This window comes from Citrus clementina, unplaced genomic scaffold, assembly GCF_000493195.1.
Source record: "Citrus clementina cultivar Clemenules unplaced genomic scaffold, Citrus_clementina_v1.0 scaffold_3, whole genome shotgun sequence".
Lineage (NCBI taxonomy): Eukaryota > Viridiplantae > Streptophyta > Magnoliopsida > Sapindales > Rutaceae > Citrus > Citrus x clementina.
The window spans coordinates 33305577-33325810 of NW_006262339.1; the positions used below are offsets into that span (position 1 = coordinate 33305577).

General features: G+C 32.9%; 1 protein-coding gene across 1 annotated transcript; it reads right to left on the reverse strand.

Moving 5' to 3' along the window:
- Positions 1–438: 438 nt before the first annotated feature.
- Positions 439–4935, reverse strand: LOC18046794 (TPR repeat-containing thioredoxin TTL1). The gene is made up of 7 exons (XM_006442474.2): positions 3646–4935; positions 2501–2696; positions 2227–2411; positions 1815–2148; positions 1526–1730; positions 1316–1422; positions 439–1210 (listed from the first exon to the last, which is right to left on the reverse strand). The coding sequence occupies exons 1-7, from the start codon at positions 4608–4610 to the stop codon at positions 1058–1060; spliced, it is 2145 nt and encodes a 714-aa protein (XP_006442537.1). The 5' UTR covers positions 4611–4935; the 3' UTR covers positions 439–1057.
- Positions 4936–20234: the final 15299 nt, after the last annotated feature.

A 20234-nucleotide genomic window follows, 5' to 3' on the forward strand; every position in this document is an offset into this window, starting at 1 on the left:
TCTTGTCCACTCCTTAATAAGAAAACCAACCCTTCATTAAACAATACATGTACTTTTTCTAACTTATCTGTACTAATATCAAGTCAGGTTTCTCATGCCATCACTAAATGAACAAGCTGATACACAAACACACACACACATATGCATCATGCATTTGGCGTTTCTCAACAATCCTATGCTAACTGCAATGTAGATGGAAACTCAAAAAGTATATTCATGGAACATTTGATCAATAGCACAAACACAATAAACTAACAACATAATGAATGAAAATATGAGAGCATAATGATCAGACATAATATTCAGATGGGAAAATGAAATCATGGTCTTGATTTGATAGAGGATTCCACATACTATACGTGCATTCGAGAATGGTGAAGTTTGAAGCCAGCGGAAGAAAAAATGGGATTTTTTTTTTTATTGACGGAAATGGTTGAGAAAAAACAACAATATTAATAACAACATATTCATCCCTCTTTCACTAACCCAGTAACTAAGTACCCACCAGACATCCAATCTCCCTCAAGGCTTCCAATATTTTGTATATATATCATCACATATATACATGTACAGATCAATATTCTAAGAGCCTGCCAGTTCTCTCTCTCTCTCTCTCTCTCTCTCTCTCTCTCTCTCCCTCCCTAAAATTCAGCTAAGGACCAAATTTAATCAAATTATACATACTTTTCAATAGTTTCTCTTAATGGAGATGGGGAATGGGGATACAAGAACCAGGCTGGCCTACAACAAACTGGAAATGAAGTTCCAAAAAAGAAAAGCAAAACAATAAAAGGAGATGGCAGAAGGAAGGTGGAACCACCAGAGCAATGACGAATGAATGAATAAATAAAAACTGCAAAAGGGACTAAGCTATCTCTCTGGGTTCCTCTGGCTAGTGAGATTATTATGTGGCTCTGATTTATGTCACAGTTATCTAGTAATAATTTTATGGCGGGAGAAATGAATGGTTGGGCAGTGGAAGAGTGTTCCCATCAAAATGGGGGTTTGGGTAGCGAGAAATCACTATAAAGAAACAAGCACGGTACAGTCTTGAGTGCTAAAAGCTGTAATGCCTCACCGAGTGTTCCAACATATCACGACTAGGGCACACAATTTCCTTCATTCGGCTACCATTTTTGTATATCTTGAATGTTGGTACAATCCTCACGTTCTCAGCATGTGCAACTCCCGGACTCTCATCAATGTCGACCTTTTAGTTAAACAGCCCCAGATACAAGTAAGAGATTCACATTGTTTCTCATTTTCATATAGGCAAGTAAAATTAAGTCAGCTAGATATTAAGTGAATTATTTACCTTGAGAAAATTTATGGATGGGTAGCGGCCACATAGTGTTTCAACATATGGAGATATTTGTTTGCAATGCAAGTTGGAAGCTGATTTGAAATGGACTACTGAGACACCTGCAATTATTTGAATACCACCTCAAAACTGTTCTTTTGAACACAGATTGAAACGGCCAGATAAAGACCATTTGAATCTGAAAATTGCAGACAGAAGGCTTACCGGGTAAAGATACTGCAGCTCTGAACTGCTCAAGACTTGACACTTCCTCCACTTCACCACCAAACTTCATATTATAAACTTCTTCACCACGAGATTTCTTCAATGAAACCTGGGCGTGAAAGAGGGATTCTGCAATTTCATTGTCATCTGGAAGTTCTCTCCTCAAAACCTCAAAATCTCTGACAGCATCTGCCCACTTTTCTAGCTGTTGTTTAAAGCAATTATCATTTCGTGTATTCTACAAATATCAAAGGGAAAAAATAGAAGATAACTCTTCAGAAAACTGTACCTTGCTGTTTGAGGCAGCTCGTCGAAGAAGTGCTTTTGTGTAATTGGGTTGAATAAGTAAAGCTTGGTTGCTGTCCTCAACAGACCGCTCCCACTGTCCCAGCTTGAACCAACAAGCTGCTCTATTGCAATAGAGAACAGAGTTTGATGGATCAAACCTGAGGCCTTCTCCATATGCTTGGCAGGCTTCAGTGAACCTTTCAGATTTAAAGAGATCATTGCCACGGGCACGTGCTCTAGCAACCAACTTGACATTGTTAAGCAGTACTGCAACTTCAACATTCCGGGGATCAATTTGCCCAGCTTTTTCAGCAGCTGTAACTGCATTCTCAAACCTGCAAGACATCCATCATCTATTCTCACTCTCCCTTAGATATCTGATTTCTGATAAAGCCTAGCATTTTAGAACTTACCTTCCCAGTGCCATCTCAATCTGAGCTCGGACAAAGAAGGTATAAGCTTCAGAAAGCATCCCAAAAAATCTAGTTTGTGAGCTAGAGACTGTGGATGGTTCTATTTTAGGAATGTTTGATAGGCTTGACTCAGCATCTTCAAGTTGGTGAAGCTTCAAAAGGGCTTCTACTCTACACATTGAGAGCTGTAATTTCAAATTGAACCAGTTAAGGCTACTGTTACTTTTTTATTTGCATCAAATTCACTAGGAAAACATTCAAGCTAGGGTTTTACCTGAGGAGAAAAGTCAGCTCCAGCAGCAATGGCTGCATCACCTTCCCTCAGTGCACTTTTCCAGTCACCGACCTTTCGGGCATCTGTGCATTTGCTGAGATGCTTCTCCACTACCTGCAACCTGTGCACCTCAGTTGGATCTGCCTGCTGCCCAGACAAACAAAGGTGCCCCCGGGCATTTTCAACTTGCCCTAACCTGTGACAAAATGCAGTTAAAGATGCAGCCAAAACTTTTATGTGAATTTGATTTTGTGCAGCTTAGGGCTTGATGAAGAAACCGAGATCCAACTAGGCTAAACTACGATAACAAGAACAAGACTGAGATCAATGAACCCAAATCAGATAGTCTATCCAAAGACTGAGACAATGGAGATCAAATTGCCATAAAAGATGAGAGATCATGAAGTCATAATGAGAACCAGAGTCACCAAAAGAACGAAGCCTTTTAAATAAGAAATCCAGGTAACCTTGTGCAGTCAAGCTACGAACAAAAGAAAAAAGGATTGAAAAGAAAAACAGTAGATTAGATTAAGATCGCAGATGTGAGTATTACAAGAGCAAAAGACAAAAAAGTGTCATTAGCTAACACCGACACATGAACCAGACCTTAAAATCCAACAAATAACCACTAAAACTTTTAGCCAAAGCACATCAACTATCAACAGAACTTCTATTAACCCACCAACAATGCCAAAGTTTCTGCAAATCCAGCATCTTAGCAATAAACTCAAAAGCAAAAGCCAAAACTAACTCCATTCAGCCATACACAACAACATAGAAAGGAACAAATAACCATCGCTTTACTCACATTGACCCAGCAAATTATTTTCATAATACTCAACATCTAACGGAATAAGATTCGTGATATGACTAACCATTTCAGCTTAAGTCAATGAAAACCACACATTCCCACAGATAAAAACCAGGCATTATCAATATCAATACAATCAACAAATTATCCAAAAGCACAGATTTATTTCAAACATCAACCATTCTCGCCAATGTAGCTCAAAACATCAATAAAAATGACCAAATGTAGATCAAAAGATCATCAAGATTACACAAACACCTCAAAAATCAAGCCAACATTATCACAAAAACAAGCACAAAACCCCTAACCAAACCAACTTTCCTCAGACTCTCACCTTACAAGCAAAGAACCCAAACGTTGATGAGCCCTCCAATAATTAGGATCCAACCTCACCGCCTCCTCACATTCCTTCACCGCCTCCCCAATTCTCCCCAACCCCGTGAGTGCCGCTGCTCTATTACTCCTAAACGCTGCGTTTCGCGGGGCTAAAGATATTGCCTTATCATACATACTCAATGCCTCACCAAAACAACCCTTTCTATACAACTCATTCCCCATTCTCTTCAACTCCTCCGCATCTCCGCCGCAGATTCCGCCTCTATTCCTATTCACATTTGCATTCTCCGGGCCCACGGCCAAACTTCCTCCGCTTTTGACGGAAGTGGCAGAACCTCCACCAACAATATGATTACTTCCTCCACGCATTATGCTTCCGTGTCCATAATGACCCATTCCGGATCCGAGCGTGTCGGTTCTCGAGCTCCGGTTCGACGTTAACCCAATCCCCGTTTTCAAAATTTTCCCAGAAGGACATATATTCCCCGTGGGAAGCACATTGGGAGGCGGTGAGCTGACAGAGCTCTGATGGCTGCTCTGACCAGAGTAAATCAACGGGTGACCGGATACGGATACGGATCCGGAGTCTGATCTAGCGTGACCCGGCTTCCGCGTCGGAGCAGTTGGGCTGGTTTCAGAAGACCCGGACAGCTCACCGGAGTGGCTGTTCGGGATAGAATCGTGCCTCTTGTTAACTGGGTTGAGTCTCGTTTGGCCCGAAACGGATCCGGATGAGCTAGAACTGGAGCTCGTTGTCGTTGTAGTGGTCGTACTAGTTGCAGTGAGTCCACTCGGGCGAGTTCGCAGCGGCGAAACGGGCGAACCCAGATCGAGTTCTCGAAAATCGGGCTTGTTGGCCTCGCAGCTCAATGCGTCATCACAGAAGGAGAGATTATGAAACCCTAACTCGGTAATGTTGGTGGCGGTGGTGGTGGTGTTGTTATTTTTGCCAGAATGCGACATTATGAATTTAGTTGTTTTGTTTCTTCGTTTTTCCCAGTAACCAAACAAGAAAAACGAAAACAGGGGAAAGCACTTATAATATCAATTATTCTCCAATCCTCTCCTTCTTTCTTCTCCTCTCCCCCCTCTCTCAGCAGCAATGTGTGTAAATGGAACTCAACAGAAGCGAGTGTTGCTTTGAAGAAGACATGAGAAAGGAAAGAGAGAAAGAGATGGGGATCTCGTGATATAAAAAGAAGGAAGCAAAGAATGAATGTGAAGCTTTGAGAGCGAGAGAGTTTTTTTTCTTTTTTAGAGAGAGAGAGAGAGAGAATGGGGTTTTTACACTGTGGAGAGAAAGAAAGAGAAAGAAGAGAAGAAATGAAATGAAAGAACCTTTTATTTTCCTTTTTTTTAATTAATTTATTTATTTTCTCTTTTCATTCACCTGCTGCCTCACGAGACAGATTTCATTTCATTTCCCTTCTCTTCTCTCTCATCTTCTGATTTCTCTATTCGCTTTTGTTTTTTATAAACACAATTTTAATTTTTAGTGGCAATAAACAAAGTTTTATAGAAATTAATTATTTTATTATTTTTTTTGTTCTTTTGTGATTTGCATTAAGAAGGGCCACCGGTTTGGGTTGCTTTGCTTGGACACACTTCTCCCTATCTAATATTCTCTCTCGCTTAATTGTCTATAAAATTGGCTATTTGGCTTTACTTGATGCATTGTTTTTATGTAATTACAATGCCCACTCTCTATCTATGGAAATTGCATACACTCGCGGCTTTTTTTTTGTGTCAATTCTTATTTATATCTAGATTTTGGTTTTGACTTTTTATGTAATTTTCCTTTTTACTATTATATTGTTACTAGAGAGTATTAAATTTGAAATGCTTTGAATTTTCCTTTCCAATGATTATATTAAATTCTTAATTGCAAAGACCATTTATGAAGTCTGTTTCCATTTGGAATCCAATGCTCTTAATTAATATTTAATTTAATAATTACATGAAAATATTCAGAACTATCAAAAAAATATATGGCATAATAAAAACAAAAATGAATCAATATTGATCAATATAATTTTTCTCCTCCATTGATGCATCAAAGGTACAAAATTGTAAAAATAAAAACTTGTACTTGTTTTAGAAGAAGTAGAAAAATAGCAAATGCATTATCACATGTCAAATTGACTAATTTACAAAGCAAGTTAAATCGTGCATAAAAAATTAAAAAAAATAAACATAAGACTACCACTCCATTAATTATAAAATCCTCTTAATTGAAATGAAAAATCCCTTCATCATTAAAGTCCAATCTTCTCTTCAATTACTGAATAGAAAGATTTCATTGAAAGTGAAAAAATAATTATAATTTACGTACCATTATCTAACATTTGAATAGAGAAGATCTCATATCTAAAATCTAATGGATTTCTTTAAGAACAAATTATCACTAAAATGAACTGATAATAGCAAAACTATAAAATGAATACACACACACACAAAATCATCCTCGGTAGGATAAGAAAAGTTCTCATATTGTAAGATCAACTACACAAAAAAAAAAAACTCCTTTATCAACGATTAATCATAGACCTAACACAAAAATTATTGTCACAAGACCATCAGAGTTGTATGTCAAATGCATAATCATTGCCAGCGGGAATTCTCTCGAATTACACAAATATGCAACATTATTGAGAGATCGCGTATTTAAATAGATATTCAAACACATATATATAAATTAATAAATTCAATTTTAAGTGCAAGTTGATTTGAACCCATTAGCATATGTGGGGAGTATTTAATTTTCAGTATACTATACTTAAAAAGATTAACAAATTAAATTGCAATTTGAAGGAAATAGCCAAATATTTTATTTTAAAAAATGGGATACGAAGACTTAGAACAACAATTTCAACACAAAACAAAAAAGCTGTAAAGTGGACGCGCGAGAATGCGCGTGAAAGAAATAAAAAATTGCACGACTTCTAATTTTCGCAGTAGAGAAAGTGATTAAATAGCGAAGTGCGTAGGTTAAAGAGATGTGCGCAGCGTAGGGGAGTTCATGTTGGACTTTTCACCTCTGAATGAATGAATAATTACTGCGTTCGTGCACGCTTTCACGGAAGCCACGTGTCAATCAAACAAGAGTTGATGAATCTAATAAATTTACCGTTTGGACACTATCAAGAGAAATCACTTGAAATGCGAACGACTCCTGTACTTTGTTATCCTACTCTCGTGGAACTCCCTCACTCCAATTGAAAACTTGGCCCCGTTTAGGATTATTTTTGAGAGGGTTAAAAGTGATTTTAAAAATTTAAAAGTTAATTTTGGTGTTTGATAAAAAAAAATTAAAATTACTTTCGCTAAAATCAGCTCCTCCTACAGCTGATTTTGAAAAGCAGGGAAAGAGTAACTTTTAGATTCTGATTTTGAGAATCAATTTTATTCTTTAATATAATTTCATAAATATCCTTACAATTATTACTTAAACCCGAAATTATCCTTATTTAAATTGGAAATAAAATTAATATTTTAATAATTTTTTATTATAATTAACATTTTCTCCATAAGAATAGTTTGTGTAAATAAAGATACAAGGCACAAAACTATAGAAAATGTTATGTTTATGCTGCTTAGCAAGAAGTTAATATGCCAATTCCACATTTTTATAAAAAAAAATTGTTTGATTCAACGAGATATTGTACGTGTACATTTTTCATCCTACATTATGTACATTTTAGTCATTTATTTTCTTACACCAGTTTAACAATAAGATTTACCAAACAGGCATAACTACTTTCAAAATTCACAGTACTTTTGAAAATAAAATTTACCAAACACTTAACTGATTCTCTTCACAGCTGATTATTTATACAGCACAGCTAACAACAATTATTTTAAAAGTTGCAGCATTACCAAACTAGCCCTTACTGTTGTTCTCCTTTTTTTAAAAAAAAAATCAACATTATATAAAATGTGTGGATTTACCCCAGTCTTTAATATTAAATATCAATGGTTGTTAGTTGTTACCATTATTAATTATTAGATATGGCATTTGTATTTACTAATTATTGTATGATTTAATCTATATCGTTAAAAATCTACTATTAGATGATCTGAAAATTTCGTAACAATTTGTGTAAAGAATATGGTGTCATAAAATTAAAATTTATGAGTATATTATACCTTACAACTTGGACACTTTAGGATAGTTAAATTTTATTATTTCTTTTTGTAATTTTTGAATGGTTTTCAGACTGCCTCATAATTTGACCCAAATATACATAATTGAAATGTGCAAGTAATTTATTTAATAAAAAAAATTTATGTGTACTACTATTATTATTATCCTAGATTCCTGTACTTTCTAGCACAAAATTAAAAGAACCACCACCCAAAATCAGCAACATTTAATACCTCTCCTTTCTCAATCGGTGTCTCCAAGGTACTAACTATCCTTCATCTATGCCATTGTTTGCGAAAATGCTTCAAACACAAATCCGATTGCTTCAAAAGAGCTCCAGAGTATTTTTGTTGTATATAAAATTTCGATGAAGTGAATTTGGAGTTCATTACTTCAGAAAAATATTCGTAAAATGTGATGTCGAATTATCATTATTCACAAGAATGCAACAACATTTTATATAACTAATACTTAAATAAATTTTATTGGAATTATCAAATTGATGCTTAAAATATTTCTTAATATTTTAATATCTTAATGCAAGTAAATTTAAATTTCAAATATCTTATACTGTCCACAAAAAAAATTATTAATAGAACCAACCAACACTTAATTATTACTTTTTATAAAAAAAAAATATTTATAAAATAATAATGAAGTCTTCCATTCACATTTATATTATAGAAGAGTATACTTTTACGGTTTAGTGTCAAAATACTCGAATATCATTTTTTAGAATTCTAGAAAAATTGTCAACAACTTAATGCAACAAATGGGAAATGGCATTATAGCATATACGGCGTACAATAAGGGGTATTTTAGTGAATTTATATGAACTCACGACAGGAGTAGCTGGCCATGTGCAGGTACAGTAGTGTGCCAGCTGGCCCATTCAGAGGAAGCCTCAAGAGTGACAGTGGCATCCAGCTAAGCGTTTAACGGCGAGACCCAAACGCCGTCGAGGGATTCCCCGGTATATTCACATAAACGGTGAAGATTCGCCTTTAACGGACGTCAAAGAGATTGTGACAGTGGAGGGGAGACCAGCCTTCTGTTGTGGCAGCAGAGTAGTGGGGAGAATGATGACCAGGCGAGGCGATCTAATTCATAGGCCAGGTAAGCAAAAGCAGAGAGCTGGGGCAGAATCATGCTGTGTGATGCGGTGCACCGTAAACTTTGGTGTACGTAGCTAGAATATTCCACGTGGCTATCACGTGGCAATTTCGTTGATGTGATGTGGGCACGAATGGACCCGTTTTGTTTTTTTCTTTTTGTTTTATTGGAATCTTTCGTTATCAGGGGTAGTTTTAGTCCGAAAATGAAAGTGAGACTAGGCGAATAATTTTTCAAATACGGATATCTAATTATATTAAAATTACCATGAGTTAAAAAATAAAATAAAATAAAATAATATATATATATATATATTCTCTTTGTGTGTTTATATCAAGAATTCCTAATTAAAAACCCACTCCCAGTAGTATACGTAGTTTATTTATTTACTTTTAACTAAAATAAAAAAATCTTATTGACTGACGGAACGAGATTACAAAGAGTTTAGAAATTCAATTAAAAAATCTTTTAATTAAACTATCGAATCATGAATCTTTAATGAAAATTCGGCCATAATATGAGTCGTTTGATCAATACATTTAAAAATATGTGTAATCCAAAATGTCTCCTGTTAATTAACCAAGCAAATGACGTTCAAACAATCACATTGTTTGACTTTTCACATTCGGTGTTAGAATTTTTTTTCCAACGAGTGCGCAATTAATTAAGAATATCAAACGGGCAGATTCTCATTCCATAGTCAATAATATAACGGTGCAATCTGAATATTTCCACCACCGCGCATGCATGTGAAAAGAAAAAATGGCTTATCATTCGGATATTGGGTAGTGTTAAAGAGGAAACAATTAATTTAAACGTGATATTATTATTATTATTATTATTATTAAGAAACCAAGCCTTTGGGCAATTGGCATAGCATCTCTTTTGACTCTAAAAACAAATAATTCAAAACAAGCAGCGTCGATCCAATGGCTTTTGGAACCTCTTGAGACCCCTTCAACGTTGCACGGGTCAAGAACCAGCCACCTTGATCCGCAACCCGAATAAAAATATCTAAATAATACGATGTTTAAAACTGCTCCAACAATATTTAATTTCTCACCGATCACCATCGTGTATGTATTCAGGGTACGCTAGTAAATGGAATCCAATATAAATTTATTATTATAGCCATCGTTTTTTGTTCATTCATGGCTTGCTTGAATTCTACAGTTGGTATCTTTTTGAATTGTTTACATTATATATATAGAGAGAGAGTGTGTGTAAACTTATATCACAATTAATCAAGTACCAACGTCATGATTCCTTTCTTATGTTGACCCTCAACAACTTGATTTAAACCCTATGGGCAGTCTTTGTTTTATGCCATGCTACGAATGTCTTATATTGACTCTGTTGTAGCAAAAATCTTCCTTTCTTCTTCTTCTTCATCTTCTTCTTCAAGTCGATCGACTAGTCTTGCTCTTTCAAAATTTTGAATTATTAATTTATTGGCAATAGACCGAACTACCTTGGGACCTTCTAGCTCACCCACTGCTATTTTAAAGAGAATTAAAATTCTCTCATAATTTGATTTTTTATGAGTAAACACACTTATACGATTGATAGTTAATAAATAAGAAAATAATAAATAAATAAATCTTGACCTTATATAAATAAAAGTGCATATGTAACAAAAGATCCTTCAATATTAAGATATGATCAGGATCATTATTCTTTTAAAGGGCGAACAATCCAATCTTTGAAACATACTACAACACCAAGAGTCAATTTTCCAATTAACTATCGTACTTTCAAAAATTACTCAAAAGGACTTTATTGTATATATGTTTCTATTAAAATTTTACTTAGTTATTCTTTATTTTTCACCCGTTGCATCCGAGATTTAGTTAAATTTTAACTTATATAAGACATTATTATAATTTTATCTTTTAAAAAAAAGTTAGATTTAACAGCTACTGAAGTAATTAATGACGGCCACAAAAGTATCTTTTAAATAATTTTTTAAAATTAAAATACAGAGGCTAATTAAAATTAATTAACTCAAACGATTGAGAACAGAAAGCAATCACCCTTAACTTAAGGTACAAGGCATCCGACAAGGGAAAGGGCCTGCTGCCGGAACACTGGTGGGGTCTCGTATACGAGTGAGAGTTGTTTGTGTAGAAGCAAAAGCGTGACGACCCATCAAACTTTTGTTTGGGCAAGACACATTTCTTTTACTTTTAGTTTACGTATGTTGTTTAATCAAGTCTTAGATTTTTTGCCTTTTTCTTTTTTCCTCATTCTTTTAAAAGGTCAAAAAAATTTAATTTAATAAAGCCGCTTGAAAGTTCGATGCTAATATTTAGCTTATTAACACTTAAAATTTTAATTTCTTTCGGAACAAGTAAACACAGATCTCCTTTTGGCCTTTTTTTGCTATGAGGTTTTGGCGCCCTAATCTTCGGGCGCTTATTTTTTGGTGCGGCTGTACCCGCGCGGATGGTGATGTTAGTATCCCTCATAACCACACCTCCCACCAAATATATATGTATAGTATAAAATTTTAACATATGCCACTTAATATAGTACATTATAATCTAATCCAATCAATTCAATCTTTTATACATTAGTTTAGTGTGGCGAATACCTTAATGTCTTATTCATGTTATTTCAAAGTAGAGTACTAAAAAAAATGAAAAAATAAATAAATTAAAGGAAAAACATTATTATGGGGAAAGTAGAATGCTTTTCTCTTTGTTGTTGTTTTATTCTTTTAAAAAAGAACATAAAGAAGAGAATATGGACTACATATAGAGGACTTTTGAGTTTCGAATGAAAAGTATAAAACAGTTTGATTATAGCTATAAGCAGATTAGAAGAACTGGGGTTACTTCGTTTCCTCGGAAGAAGAAGAGAATCAATTTTTTCTTAAGCATGTAAATTACATGTTCTAGGGAAAGTTCGCTGCACTATGCCAAAAGATCAAAAAAATGCGATTAAATTAATTACAACACTTAGTTTCTATCAATTCGCCATTAATTTGATATTATATTACTTGTAATTCAATGCATACATAGAAGCAAAGGCATCTTTGCAGTATATAAATCTCATATTCTATTTTTGGCATGTCCACTAACTGAGTGTTTGATTAGCACTCATAAACACAAACGGACACAAATTTTTAAACATATATTAAAAGTTTGATTTCTTTAATTTTTGGGTCGGTGATATATACAAATTAATTACCTCACCAGCAAGGAACTTGTGTTTGACCCCATCTCCTCTCTCTCTCTCTTTCTCTCTCTTCAAATTTTAGGTACTAAAATCGGCGTGATTTTACATTACTTCTGTTTGTTTTTTATTATTTTACATTTTCATTCAACTAATGAATTTATGTTACATCAGTTTATATAAAATAAATTTGGAACAAGAGTTTAAAGCTCTATCATTATTCTTAAAATCAACATTAAATACATTATTTCCTTGGTAATTGTAATTTTACAAGAAAGGCCTAAGAGTAGTTTAAGCTTTAATACTTCTCGGCTCCACTTTTTTTTTCCTCTTTTTTCCGGTGTAAGTGATATGATTAATAAATTAAACGATTCGAACAAAAAGCTCTTGGTGGCGAATTAGACTTTTATCATATAATACTAATATACCATGCGGAAACATTATTTGATTAAAAAAAATTATAGGAAAGACCATATAATAATATTTAAATCCTAATAAAAAATGTTCATAACTGTAGTGCTCTTAACACTACACGAATGGGTTTTCTACCCACTTAATTAATTTGTTAATTTGAGCTATTTGATCTTTTTGTTAGGTGAAATGGATATTAGTTATTAATAACTAGCAACAGAAACCTAATCCGCATACTTAATTTTATAGATTAAACTCTTTATTCCAAGTGTCTTTCGAGAGCTTTATTTGTTTATTTTATAAACGATGATTGAAATATGGATATTTTTATTCTAAAAAAAGAGTTGGGTTAGGTAGAACCATTCATTTGGTATAATATTTTCATAATTATTTGCTTTTTTGATGCTTAATGCACGCATGAGATCATCATATGGAAATGGATAGTTGGTGCGGTTATGAAGTTAGATTTGTTAATTCTAGGTGATAATAATTATGTAAAGTTAATTTATTAATCATTCAATTTTGGCTCAATTGAATCAAGGCTCAAGAGTCAAAACCATGAATACAAAATCATCGCTGGAGAGAATTTAAAGAAGCCTATACAGCATTCATGATTAATGTTGGATTCTGTCTGCCTTTCATGGTGACCAGAGCAGATTACTCAGCAATCAACAATATTGACTACTATTTTGGTTTACTACAACTTAAACCACATCATATACTTTAGCGATCTTTATAATTCACAAGCTTAAAATTCTGTTAATTATTTGTCTTCATGATATAATTCTCTCCTCATCACGTAAGTTTCTAACTAAACAAATAAGAATGTGTGATTTTTTTCTTAACAAAATAAAAATTAACAAAGGAACGGTAATTTTGACTATGTATAGCGTATAATATATATGTGGGACAAGATTTATAAAGCTTCAAATCGGTTCCATCAAGACTAGCTATTTCGGACATTTATTCGCACTAACTATATTATGGTGAAATATCTTATGCCATGTTTTTTTGGAATGGGGAAAAGGCTCCCACTAAGGCTCAAATAGATGCCCTCAACAACGGGAGTGGAGATGCCAATGCCTGGCTTAAATTAAATTATAAAACTTATTATATAATTTTAAAATTTCAACCTTATAAAAATAAAATTTTCTGATGTAGCACCTATAGTTTTAAAAGGTGTCATCTTATCCTCAATGACTGTATACTCTTTTTTTTTTATCTTAATTATAAAATATGTCTTTTTATAGTATTTAACCCTATAATTTTTAATTTTGACTCTATCTCTATTGAACAATTGCTTACCATTGAGTTACAAGTCCAAGATTATTATGAATACAACGAAAAACCAACAATAAATTAATTTACCGGTAAATAGAAAAACTAATTGCACTATTTCTTTCTCATTTTGATCTAAATCTTTCTGAAACCCTACATCAGTATTTTCAAGCTAGTGAGCATTATGACGTGAGAACCCAAAATCATAATTATTACCAATTTTTGCTTCGAAAAGTAGAGTCGAGAATCGAAATCGAAATTATCGAGCCCACCTCAATTTGAGAATGGGAAAGGAGAGATTGATTCCCAAAGGAGGTGATGGAAATGAGTCTCCCATTCCTAGTTGCCCCCCTACCCCCCAAATAAAAAGCCCATTTTGTCCTCACTTCAACAAAAAATTATTGTAATTAATTAATGTATTAACATATTATTATAATTAATTAATTAATATAATAATAATAATAATTTTGGGTAAATAATCACAATAATTAAAATACAAAGTATTATAACAATAATTAATTGAGGACTTTTAGTAATTCGTAACAATCTAATTTATTTCGATTCTAATTCCAAAACAAAGTATGCATATTAATGGTAATATAGTTTATTCTGATTCTGATTCTCACATTTCAAGTAAATAACTTATTTTAATTCTCATTTTTCATTTTCATTCCAGCTCATTCCAATTCCTAATTATTTCGATTTCAACTTATTCTAATTCTTATTTAATAATCGCACCATTATTGTAAGAGGTTTTGGGAAGCAAGCACAAAGCATTGCTCTTTGTATAAATCAATAATCTTGAAATATTAGTTGCACCATGAAATCAATACGAGACGTGCACAGAACACACTTCATAGGACAAAAAATACAATGATTAATTCTCATTTAAAAAAAAAAAAAAAGTCGCCAATATGATGGTTTCTGTTCTGATGACCTCTTTACAAAATGGGCATCACGTGCCTCTTTCTCCTCATTTCTCTCGATCACCATGCTTATTTTACATATGAAAGAGAGTAAGAACTTGCACATGAACTCTGAAATTATGAATTATTTAGAACATGGACTTAAAGACTAACTTTAATAAAACAAAACAAAACAACTGCCAATTAGTTTAATTTATACCTTGGAAAGGGATAAACAGTTTCCTGGAATACATATATATTTATAAAATTTAACTCAAAATAACCAAACTTTGTTGCGAGGGATCTTTTAATAGAGTCCAGCTCAAGTCCCTACAGAAGAGGAAAAGAAATAATTGAAAAGGAGATAGACAAGCATTGGACAATCGATAAAAACAAAATGGAGTGAGGTCATTGGACAAGTTTTCTGCCAAATGAACGAAACTCGTCAGCCTTTCTTTAAACAATTCTCGATCATCTCTCTCTTTCTCTGTGTCTATGAGGAATCCAAGGTGCTAACTTTATCAGACACACAAAAAAGCTTACCTCATATATGCACCAACTTTTGCATGTTGTACCTCCATGCATGTTCTAATTATACATTATATTTCTCATCACAATGGACCCGTTAATAAAGTACCCTCTTAAATTATTACCTATATTTTCTTCCCAAAAATATATATATATATATATATATATATATATATATATATATATATATATAATCAATAACATTATACACCACTATATATGGCTGTGTTTGGTACTTTGGACTGAATTTTGTAGGATTAGTTAAGATAAGACCGAACTAGATTGAATTGATGGATATTTGGTATAATTTATCAAATAACTATAAGTACTTATTTGATTTTAAAAGTTCTTTTCAAAATTTTCATTGTTATTTAATTGTATTTTGAGTAGAATTTTTAGGAATTAAATAAAAACTACGCTTAAATAAACTATATTAGAAAAACTAGACTAAACGGAGTTTTAAAATACATTCGCATTGTTTTTTGTTTCGTGGAATAAAATATTGGACTCGATTGTTTTTGTAATTTTAGCAGAATTTTTTTTCAAATAAATAGAAACTAATTAATTGTTTTGTATGATGGGATTTAAAATGATAGATTCTGGTGGACAGAGTCACGTCTCTCTTGAAGCTAACAAGTGCTAGTATGATAGTAAATGACATGCTAATCTTAAAAAATTTACATTAACACATGTAAGATATTTTACTTTTAAAAAAGAGTTTTTTTTAATGATTTAGCCCTACAAGTTTAATATTCTAACAATTTTTTCAACTGAATTTAATCCCTAAATACATTTTTTCAAATTCAACCCCTAAAATTTACTTTTATAAAATTCTGGCCCCTAAAGTTTAATATTTTAACAACTTAACTGAATTTAACCCCTAAAAATTTAGTTTTATAAAGTTTGGCCCTCCAAAATTTTAGTCCTAGCACTATCCTCGCCGATAGAGAAAAAATATGGAGAATGTTTAAGCTGAAAAATGAGCTATTTTTCTGGCAATATTTTATTTTCTTCATTTTCTCAGAATTAATTGAAAAATTATAGCAATCCCTTACTTTTTTTTTTCATAATTTTCATTGAATTATGATTCAAAATTATTTAATAAATTAAATAATTAAAGGTATTTATATTCCTAATATCAAATAATCACCAAGATAAAATAACAATATCAACAAAAAAGTTGACATCCAAGGAGGTTTGGATGTGTTTTAAAACATGAGGAGGGTTTCGACTAATTTTGTCAATTAATAAGGATTTTTTTCTTTTCCCTCTTATCCTAATAGTTTTTTTCCCCCTCAAATGGTTTAGATAATTTTCTACTTAAATAAGCTAACCCCATAATTTGTAACCGTTGTAAAAAAAATACGAAAGATATACACTCTAGTGCAATTTATTCTATAGTATACTAAATAATGACCGTATAACATATAACATACTAATGTAAATTATAACTACATGTCAATTGAAACTAAATTTTAACAAATATGTAAAGCTGGATGAGGCTGTATGCTGATATATAATTATATATAGCCACATAGGAATGGGACCAAAATGCAAAATGTGGTGGGCCAAAAACAAGCTGTGTGAAATGATGTAACACGAAAGCCTGGAAGAGTGGTTTTTGCTGCTTTATTTATGAGACATTGCAATCGATCGACTGATGCCTCCAAAATTGATCTGCCACCCATCATTATTTCTGTCCCAAAATTTTCCTTAAAACTTTTGTGATCCGTACTTTTCTTTCCATCTGAGGTTCCTCACAAGCAGACATTCCAATTTTTGTAAGCTTTTTTCTAGTTTCACTCACATGGGGTTTATAAAAAAAATTTTAAATTGTTTTCGATTACTTTAATTTTAATCAATTTGCTAGAATTTATATTGCGCTGGCTTGGAATTTTGAGAGGGATTATATCATATATTTTCCCAAATATTGGTGGGATTTTATGTAATTTCTGAGGTGTGAAGGTAGATTTCTGAGCTATTCACAACAGACCTACAGCTACAAGTTGTGTATAAATATATGAATTCAGACTCTCAATAGGCCACATATTTATTGGCCTGTCCGTGGAGTTGCATGCACCAGATACATAAGGAAATGACACAGCCATACAATTAAAGTACAACTCAGCCTAGCTACTACTAAAACTAACTAGCTAATACATGGAATTTAAAAGGGGCTGGAGCTAACAGGCTGTGGCAATCAAGTGCTAGGCTTCTAGCTAGGAGTGCAAGATTGGGTGCAGCCATTTCAAGGCAGCATAAATGTTGGCTTTCAATGTTGAATGGTATTGGTCGAAAAGAGGACAAAAGGCACAGGGCTGCTAGCAGTGGCAGAACATGAAGATGAAGAGACGAAATGAAATGGCTGTCACAAAAGCATGAATGGTGATGGGTACGAAAACGATAGATCCTACATATAATCAAAACGATGATGATGATGATGATGAGAAATGAGAAAAGGAAGTAATGTCTGCGCATTATAATTTGATAGAAACCCCGAAGCTCTAGCATCTTGCTTTTGTCGAAAAGGATCTTACACTGCCAAAGTCGCCCTTTAAATCATGGTTTATCGTCCATTTTCATGTGGGCGTCACGTGATCTCTTTCTGCTCTATGACAAGTTTCCCTTATCCATCACCAATCCAGCACTATCTATTTAGATAGATAGATGAATGAATGAGAGAGAACGCATTATTATTATTATTCACTATTAGAAGGCCGTCAACCAAAAACCAATAATGCCCATTTTTGGTCACCGTGATGAAAAAGTCTTACAGCAAATTTATCATATAACTCTATGTTCATGTGAACTCGTAGCTCCAGATATATTTTTAACCATTATCACCCCAAAATTTTAATTTAATACTTAGCTTAAAGTCTACTTTCAACTGTTGTGAGATTTCTCTTATATTGCATTCTCATATTGATATACTTAGCTTACTGTTAGCCCAAGGTAAGATTTCTACTTGACCCCTCAATTTTTATATACTTGAGAATAAAAAAAAATATTTTCAAAACTTCTAGTCGAACTTTATAAATGTTAGGTGTAGGAACTAAACTAAAAAATTTCGTCGTATGTAGTTTAGTCTTTTTGGTCCTTATTATGTGGGTCATGTTCAACTTTTGGCATTTGAACCACATATTTACGAATGAATTTGATGCTGCTTGTGCATAAATTGACTATGATATCATATTTTCTTATCCAAGAACTAAAATTACTCCCAAAATCTTGTGAGATTAATATCATCTTGATAGTGTGGATCAATACAATGTTGATAGAATTTTAAAAGTTAATTGCTAAATGAAATACGTTTGACACAAAATAAAATTGGTTGGTCACACTCTTGCAACTCCATGATGATCTATGCATATATATCAAGGATGAGACTGACCTCCTCCTTTTGCAAACTATACAACTCTCAGTTTTCTACAAACATCTTTGATCTTTTCGAATGACTAAATTTTTTTGCATTAAAAAGCTAAAATCAGCTTCTGCCCTTTCTGAATTTTCTGTTTTGAATCTGGAACAGTGCAATGACAGCGAAAAAAGGAAGAAACCCCATTAAAAAATTATCAGAAAATAAGCATACAAGTTAAAGACAAATGTATATGTCACAAAGCCACGCACATTGATGAAAATTCATCACCCTTTCCCCTTCACCAGAATCAAAATTTATCTTTTTTGCTAGATGTATTAATTTCTTTCCATCTTAATTATTGGTCTCATGTGATGAACATGGTGGTGCTGAACCCATGATGATTATTGGGTTATATAATAAAAACCTTAAAAGTGTTTTTGTGTGTCCGTACACTTACACACTCGCAGTCACTGCTGAGATATATCCTACTTCGAGACATTCTAAGCTGCAGCTGCCTCTCTTCATGACTCGCACATGCCAAAGTCAGAGACCATTGGAAATTGCAAAAAACCCTCATGTTTAACTCTTTTTTTTTTTTTAATTCATTTTTATTGGATTTAATTAGAAATTTTTAATCAATCTGTGGGCAGATGAGACGAGATCAGAGGTTTCAATAAGGACATAAAGGTTATATAAACATTGAATCATGTATGAACCGAGTATTTTATTAGTCATTGCAGAATCAATTTGCTATTCTTTGGCTACACAAATTTTGTTTTATTGGGAAAATTGAAGTGCCAACGAGAAGTAGGACGGTGGCTGTTATTACAAGTGTGACGGTCATTAATTTTCTTATGGTTAAAAATTTTATTGGTTATTCATCGAACAAGTGATCACAATTTAGTTTGACATGCCTCAGTTAAATTTGAGTGCAGATAAATAAAATTAAAATTAATTTATTAATTGTGTTAATTTTTAGATCAATCCAAATCCATTATTAATCTAACTCACGAATCATATCATTAATTGCCACCCCTAAATATAACAATTACTGACAGTCCAATTTAACAATTGACAGAGTGAATTTTTAGTAATCTTTTTATTGGGGGGAAGAAAAAGATTCCTATACATTATGGATGATTTAGGGACAAATAATACACCGAATTAGGTGTGGTTCTAACTTCTAAGCCCAAATTAGTGAATATTCATTACTATATTTTTCATGTTTTAAGATGCTTTGCCATTATATTACAAACACTTCAATTTTTTCATTGAATGCGGAAATAAATATATTGGCAATCAATATGGGTTGATCGTATGGTGGTTGTTGCCATCGTTTTCTAATAAGTGCTCACATGGACTGTATGAATATATGAATTATGAACTAAAGCACAAGAAACTAACCCATTTTATTTGAAAGGAATATTCTTTTGTAAACTGAAATTAGAAAATCTTCTCCATTGTCTAAAGTTTTAGGAACAAGCTTAATTCGAGAAGAATAAAAATTTGTTAAGGCTTCTCTTAATTAAATATTATTGTTGTGCCCTTAGTTATCATTTGATAAGTTTTTAAGTTAATCGGTTTCTCTAACATGGTATAAGAGTAAAAGTCTTAGATTCGATTCTCTTATTATGCAAACTCTTTCAACAACTTCTTCAATTTTCTAATTCACC

Bases quoted from the DNA above. Each gene is read 5' to 3' on its own strand.
- LOC18046794 (XM_006442474.2), bottom strand. From the start codon at position 4,610: ATGTCGCATTCTGGCAAAAATAACAACACCACCACCACCGCCACCAAC. The intron at 2,697-3,645 runs GTGAGAGTCTGA...ATTTTGTCACAG, and splicing joins TTGGGTTCTTTGCTTGTAAG to GTTAGGGCAAGTTGAAAATG. The intron at 2,412-2,500 runs GTAAAACCCTAG...TTGAAATTACAG, and splicing joins GAGCTGACTTTTCTCCTCAG to CTCTCAATGTGTAGAGTAGA.